Genomic DNA, 7,118 nt, shown 5'->3' with positions numbered 1-7,118 from the left:
ACAACCTTTCCATCTTGAGTTGACAAAAAAATATAATGATAATGTGTAATTAAATCTGCATGTTTAAAATTATTGTAATTATTTGATTAAATTTAAAAACCAATATCTTACTTAGAGAGTGTAAATCTAGCAATAAATGTTAAACCGGAATGAATTATTGGGTGGAATAAATATAATAAATGTTAAACTAGAGAGAAATATGGAGTAGGGCATTTCAATGTGTGTAACCCAGTTTGATACTGATATTCTAGCAAATTCTTTTGCGGAGTGGCAAATGGGCGAAATCCAGTTTGATAACGACAAAATTCCAATTATCTCTGTCCACGGGGCAATGAGTTGCAGGCATCCATGGGCAGCCGCTCCTCTCTTTGCCCAACTCGACATCCTCCGCCGCCGCCCGCGCCCCACTCCCCGCCCCCCGAAGCTCGCATCTACGTCCTCCTCTGCACACTCTCCGCCGCTCCTCGACACGCGCGTGAGCAACACCGCTGTGGCATCCGCATCCACGAGCGGCGCCTTCTGTGTTCTCCCGTGACTTGCCGCCACCGTGTTTGCCACTCGCCGGAGATGGCGCTGTTGACCCAGCAGCTACCTTCCTTCTCCTTCGCCTGCCCCACTCTCCGCACCCTCCACCTTGGCTGCCCCCTCAAATCCTCCCCGTCCTTCAAATGCTTCCTCCATTCCCATTCCCAATTCCAAACCTCGTGGCCTCGAAGTCGCCCAGCTGCTTACCCTCCGCATCGTTTCATCGAGGAACAAGGAAGCGAAGGCAACGACTATGGGGATGAGGCGGTGGGGTTCTGGAGCGGACCTGCCACATATGCCACCCGGGAGGATACGGATGACGAGGGAGGCTGGTTGGGCCCGACCCGTGGCGGCACCTCGGAGGATGAAGACGAGGGAGGTGGTGAGGATGTGGGCCAGTGGGACCCGCCTGTGAGCCCCTTTCGAGCGCAGCGCGAGGAACCACACCAAGAAGAAGAGGAGGACGAGGATGAAGAATGCGATTGGTTGGACCCGACCTCCTTCTTGCGAAGCCAAGAAGGGGTAAGCGGTGTTTGCACCACCACGGCAGCCATGGAAGAAATCCTAGCCTTTGCAAGGTGCCCGGCTGCGGCGGGGGAACAAGGATTCGCCGAGTTCATGGCCCGATACAACCACGGGAAACTCAGCGAGGAGGAGTGCGTGGAATTGATGTGGAGGATGTCTGAAGAGGGGCTGGCGTTGGGCTGTGCACGCCTGTTCCAGTGGCTGCGGGAGAAGCAGCCGGTGCCTGTATCGCCAATGGCGTGGTTGACGGCTTTTGTTTCGCTTGGAAGGTGCGACATGGCTGATGTGGTCTTGGAGATTGTGGCAAGGTTACCTTTGGAGAGGGATTTCTGCGAGGCAGTTCTTTATAATGCTGCGATATCTGCCGTTGCCTACTGCAGGAGGTGAGTATTGTCTTGTTTGGGGTCAGGGACTGATAGTGCAAACTTTAGTGGGCTTCTCATCGTGAATACCACTGCATGGTGGAAAATTGGGAGTTTAAGTTTCTTGGCACATGTTCTGTAGATTAGATAATCACTTGGTTGAAGATTTGTGGGCCTATTTCGGAACCATGTGATGGCTAACTAGTACTATGAAATGTGGGAGAAGGAAATTTTGATTAGGTATTAAATAGGACTATCTCTATACTCTACAGATGTCTTATGTCCTTTTAATTAGTTCATATTATCAGACTGAGTGTATGCAGCCTGTTCGGGAGGCCGTATCGTATCGTGGATTATTTACTGCTGGCTGGTTTGGTGTGAGAGAAAAACACTGTTTCCGGCTGGAAATTTACGATCGTTTACGAGCAAGCGAACAGGCTGATGAGCTTCTAATTAGACAACTGTGGTCAACTTTCTGTAATGTTTTGGGAGTTCAGGACGAATTTGCGTATTAAGTTGAAGGTTTGAAAGGAAGAGAAGTTTACTTGTGAAACATTTGGGCAGAAATATTTTTCATGCCAGAGCTCAATAGATAAAGCCCCATTCTCTCTCTATGATATAAAGATGCTCGGCTCTCCTGCCTCTTTGAGAAAAAAGAATAGGTTAAGCTCAGATTATCAAGGTTTGATCTGAGAAAGCATACACAAGACAAAAGAAGATTAGTACAACAACTAAGAGGCGTATGCTTAATTTGAAGTTAAGAACTGGACCTTGACAATTCTTTACTATCGTGTAGAAGAGGAAAGAATGTCGATGCTAGAACATCCTAATGTCCTTTTGCCCTCACTGTGTACATGACCCAAAACTGCCTTCCACTTGCTTGTCAAGTCCACTAAGGAAGAGCAATATTTTAGGTGTTTTTGGGCTGTTTTTATACTAAGAATCTAGACTATTTCTAGAACTTTGTGTTAGTAACTGCTGGTAAATTCGTGTCCATTGCTTGTCTTTGAAAAACATGATAATGAAGTTCGGATGGGTGTTGTTAACTAATTATCAGATTATGTTAATTCAATGTATCACTATTTCCATTTGTTTAGAATATTAATAATGTATATGGAGTTATATATCACTGGAGAAAGCAAACTGTTAGCAGAAACATAGTTTAGTGACTAGTTTATAATGATGCAAGGGCACCTCAGATGAAGTAGGGACATTTGTAAGTAATGATGAATAGGAGTGGTAGAAAATGTGACACATTTATTCTTTGTATTTGTGATTTAGTATTCATTATTTTTTCTCGAAAACATTTAATATTCATTATGATGAACCTGTTTCTACCTTTCTTCAGATATGATGGTGCTTGGGAAATTTTTGATCTAATGGAAAAGAACAATGTTCAACCTGATCATAGGACATCCGCAATCATGCTTAATATTATGAAGAAGAGTAAGGCATCTGCCAAGGATGCATGGGAATTTTTCCAATGGATGAACAGAAAAGGAGTCAACTGGAGCTTTGATGTTGGTGCGGCTTTGATAAATATCTTTTGTTTTGATGGGCTAAAAAAGGAAGCTCTAATCATCCAGTCAGAAATGGAGAAGAGAGGTATTGCATCAAACACAAGCATATATGAAACTCTGATGAAGGCATACTGCAAATCCAACCAAATTGAAGAAGCTGAGGGGCTCTTTGTTGAGATGAAAGAAAAAGGTTTGCAAGCAACAACCACAACTTATAATATCCTTATGGATGCTTACTGTAGAAGATTGCAGACAGAAGTTGTTGAATCCTTACTTCTCGAGATGCAAGATTTAGGTATAAGACCGAGTGCTGGATCATATAATTGTCTCATAAACGCCTATGGGCGCCAGAAGAAAATGAGTGGAAAGGCTGAAGATGCTTTCTTGAGGATGAAGAGGGATGGTATTAAGCCATTATCTTCTTCATATAATGCACTAATTTCTGCATATGCAGTTAATGGATTGCATGAAAAAGCTCATACCATATATGTGGATATGAAAAGAGAAGGACTTAAACCTACCTTAGAAACATATACAGCTTTACTCGACACTCTTAGGAGAGCAGGTGACACAAAGATGCTAATGGAGACATGGAAAACTATGATTGATGAAAAGGTTGGTGGAACACGAGTCATATTCCATGTGGTACTCGATTGTTTAGCAAAACATGGGCTGTATCTTCAGGCGAGGGATGTTATATATGAGTTTGGAAAGATTGGCTTAAAGCCTACTGTCATGACATATAACATTTTGATGAATGCTTATGGAAGAGGCGGGCAGCATTACAAATTGCCCCAACTCCTGAAAGAGATGGCAGCTTTGGAACTAAAACCAGACTCCATTACATATTGTACAATAATATATGCATATGCCCGTGTTCGTGACTTCTCAAGGGCGTTCTATTACCACAAGCAGATGGCTCGAAGTGGGCAAATACCTGATCCTAGGTCATATAAAAAGTTGTTGAATACTTTGGATGTGAAGGCTGCAAGAAAGAACATAAAGGATAAGAGTGCCATACAAGGGATGATTAAAGGCAAGTCTGGCTTAAAACCTAGGAAGGAAAAGAAAGATGAGTTTTGGAAGAACAGAAAAAAACGGTCTATGCTGAACCATGGACACCAGAGAAAAGGAATTTTGTGAAGTTTATCTTTTGTGTACATTAGATTGTGTTCAAGATTTACATCCTTTTTCATGGTCCCCTGCATTTTCATTTTCACTCTTGAAATGTTCGAGTTTGAGACCAAAAGGTTATAGACATACATTTTAGTTTTCTGTTCTCAGTAGCCTGAATCTACTTTAATATTTTGCCTTCCAACATGGTGGGCTTTGAAAACTCAGGTAAATGAACTTCATCTGTTTGTTATTCTTTATCTGTATCATTAAAAATCTAGACTTTTGAACATGACGGTTGGTTATTTCCTACCATGAAAGTTTTTAGTGATACACTTGGAAAGCAATATCTTTTTTTTTTTTTGAAAGAAATGGTAAGAGCTCTGCCTTTCAATTAAGATAGAGGTGTTTATATACAAGGAGCAAGTACACGCCCTCTAGTGGCCAAAACCAGTAAGGAACCCCCTCCTCAAAGCAATGTAGCAGCCCCTACATGAATGCTCTCATTCTTTGCTCTATATCTTTGATTCTCGCAGCCACCTGCAGCACGGTTTTTCATCTTCTTGTTGAATATTCTTCTATTTCTTTCTTTTCAGATTCCAGAAGGTGTAAATCACCAAACCATTAAATCGTCTTCGCTCCGTCTTAGGCACTTTGCCCATGGCCTCCTCCCACCAAGGAATGATGCTCATGGGGTCAGCGGTCTGTTGCCCCAGTATCCCATCAAAGTGCTCGCGTGTGAGGATTTGGTTCCAAACCGCCTTAGCGAAGGGGCAGCATAAGCACAGATGAAGGCCGGTTTCAAGGGGCCCGTTGCATAGGGCGCAGTGATCCTGGTGTGGCCAGCCTCTTTTTTGCAAGTTATCTGCCGTTAGAATTTTTTTGTGAATTAGGATCCATGTGAAGACCTTGCACTTGTTTTCTGCATGTGCTTTCCAAATTTGGTCCCTAGGAAACCTAGAAAATGAGCCTTTGAATTGTATTCGGTATGCTGAACGAGTGGAGTAGATGCCATCCGGAGTCCAATTCCAGGTGATAGTGTCCAGAACGCCCTGGATTAGCTGCACATCCTGGATCCTTATCCAGTGCGAGATAAACTCCTCAATGTGGGTGGCGGTGGTGATATGCCCTCTCAAGGAGCGTATCCAAGTGTTGTTCTGTAGTTCCTGTTGCATTGATCTATTTTTCCTTCAGGCAAGCTAGAAGAGATTAGGGGCCAAATACATGGGCGCTTGTCCCTCCAACCAGTTATTGTGCCAGAATTGAGCTTTTGCATCGTCCCCTAAATTGATTGTAGTTGAGGAGTTGAATAATAGACGATCTATGCCATTGCAGGGAAGATCCATTCCTACCCAAGGTTTGGAGTCTTTCGTCCAATCTTGCCACAACCAGCGCAATTTGAGGGCACGACCAAACCTGTCGAAATCAGGCACCCCTAATCCCCCAAGGTCTTTAGGTCGGGTCACCGTTGGCCAATTAACTAGGCAATGGCCGCCGTTCGCATTTTCCTCTCCTTTCCATAGAAAGGATATGATTTTATCGATTTTCTTTTTCGCCCATGCTACCAAGGGGAATACTGTGCGGTGATAGGTTGGCATGGAGGAGAGAACTAAGGAGACAAGCATAAGGCGTCCTGTTCTATTTAACCATCTCCCCTTCCAACTAGGTAGTCGTTGTCCTATGTGTTCAATGAGCGGCTAGATGTGGATCTTCTGGAGTGATCTAGTGTAAAGTTGTAGGCCCAGGTATTTGCAAGGGAGGACACCTCTGGTGCCTGTGAACGGTGATAGCACCATGTCGAGGTCTATATCCTCACATCTAATCAGGTGTATTGAGCTTTTCTGTAGATTTATATGAAGTCCTGAAATATTTCTGAATGCCTCTAGGATTATCTTGATTCCTTCCACATCCTCTTTTATCGGATTTATGAAGATTGTCGCGTCGTCTGTATACATGGAGGTCCTCCATTTGGCTATCGCCATAGGCAAGGGGGATAAGATGGCCTGATGTGTCGCCATGTCGAGTAGGCGTTGTAGAGGGTCCATAGCCAGGATAAAGAGTATGGGTGAGAGGGATCGCCCTGCCGGATCCCTTTGGCATGATGGAAGCTAGAACCTTGCTGTCCATTAAATAGAGCTCGAGAGGAGGCCGTGCGAAAGAGGATTGAGACCCATTCACGCCAGCGTGATCCAAAGCCTAGGGCTTGCATGACCTCCAAAGGATAGCCCCAATTTACAGTATCAAATGCTTTGTGGATGACAAGCTTCATGAAGATGCTTGGCAGCTTTAGCTTGTGCAGCTTATGTACCACGCCTTGGACATATAGGAAGTTATCGTGGATGCTTCTCTTCTTAATGAATGCACTTTGGCAGTTGGACACCAGGGAGTTCAAATGAGGGGCTTGTCTGTTAGCTAATAGCTTGGAGAAGATCTTTGGTATGCTGTGTATGAGACTGATGGGTCTAAAGTTGGAGACTTTTAAGGCATCCGCTTTTTTTGGGAGTAGGATGATGCTTGCCGAGTTGAGAAGCTCAAAGGTTTGGTCATTCAAATGGAACAGGCTGTGCATGGCGGCCATAACATCATCTGTCGGTGCAGAAAGTGACCAACACGTAAATATTTGTAGTTTTGCTGTACGTTGTGATCGGAGGTGGCCTAGCACTCAATGACACAGGGTTTATACTGGTTCAGGCAACGTGCCCTACGTCCAGTTTGAGTTGGTTGGTGACTTTATTCCTGAGCCTAGGTGCTCGAAGTTTGTTGTGGGGTTACAAACAGAAGGGAGAAAGATGGGGGTACAAGAGGTCTGGTTGGACTCTGGTCTGAGGGGCCAAGAGTGACGGGAGCTCCGCTATGTGCTAAGTATTTGAGCATTGTGCTGGTGGTTTGAACCTGGTGGTTTTGTTGTTGTGTGTTGAATTGATCTAAGTGAACTAATCTATCTCTGTTTGGGAGAGAGCGCATCCCTTTTTATAGATGAAGGGGATAGCCTTACAAGTGAGATGGAGAGAGTGTACATATGCTAAGTCTTGTTGCCCACGCTATCGGGTACAGGATGATTATAGGCGCACAT

General features: G+C 44.2%; 1 protein-coding gene across 1 annotated transcript; it reads left to right on the top strand.

Moving 5' to 3' along the window:
- Window positions 1-320: 320 nt before the first annotated feature.
- LOC136545885 (pentatricopeptide repeat-containing protein At5g50280, chloroplastic-like) lies at window positions 321-4,322 on the top strand. The gene is made up of 2 exons (XM_066537858.1): window positions 321-1,433; window positions 2,761-4,322. Exons 1-2 carry the CDS (start codon window positions 349-351, stop codon window positions 4,073-4,075), a joined length of 2,400 nt encoding a protein of 799 aa, XP_066393955.1. The 5' UTR covers window positions 321-348; the 3' UTR covers window positions 4,076-4,322.
- Window positions 4,323-7,118: the final 2,796 nt, after the last annotated feature.

Source organism: Miscanthus floridulus, chromosome 3 (assembly GCF_019320115.1).
Source record: "Miscanthus floridulus cultivar M001 chromosome 3, ASM1932011v1, whole genome shotgun sequence".
NCBI classification, from domain to species: Eukaryota; Viridiplantae; Streptophyta; class Magnoliopsida; order Poales; family Poaceae; genus Miscanthus; species Miscanthus floridulus.
This window is presented reverse-complemented; position numbering and strand designations above follow the sequence as displayed.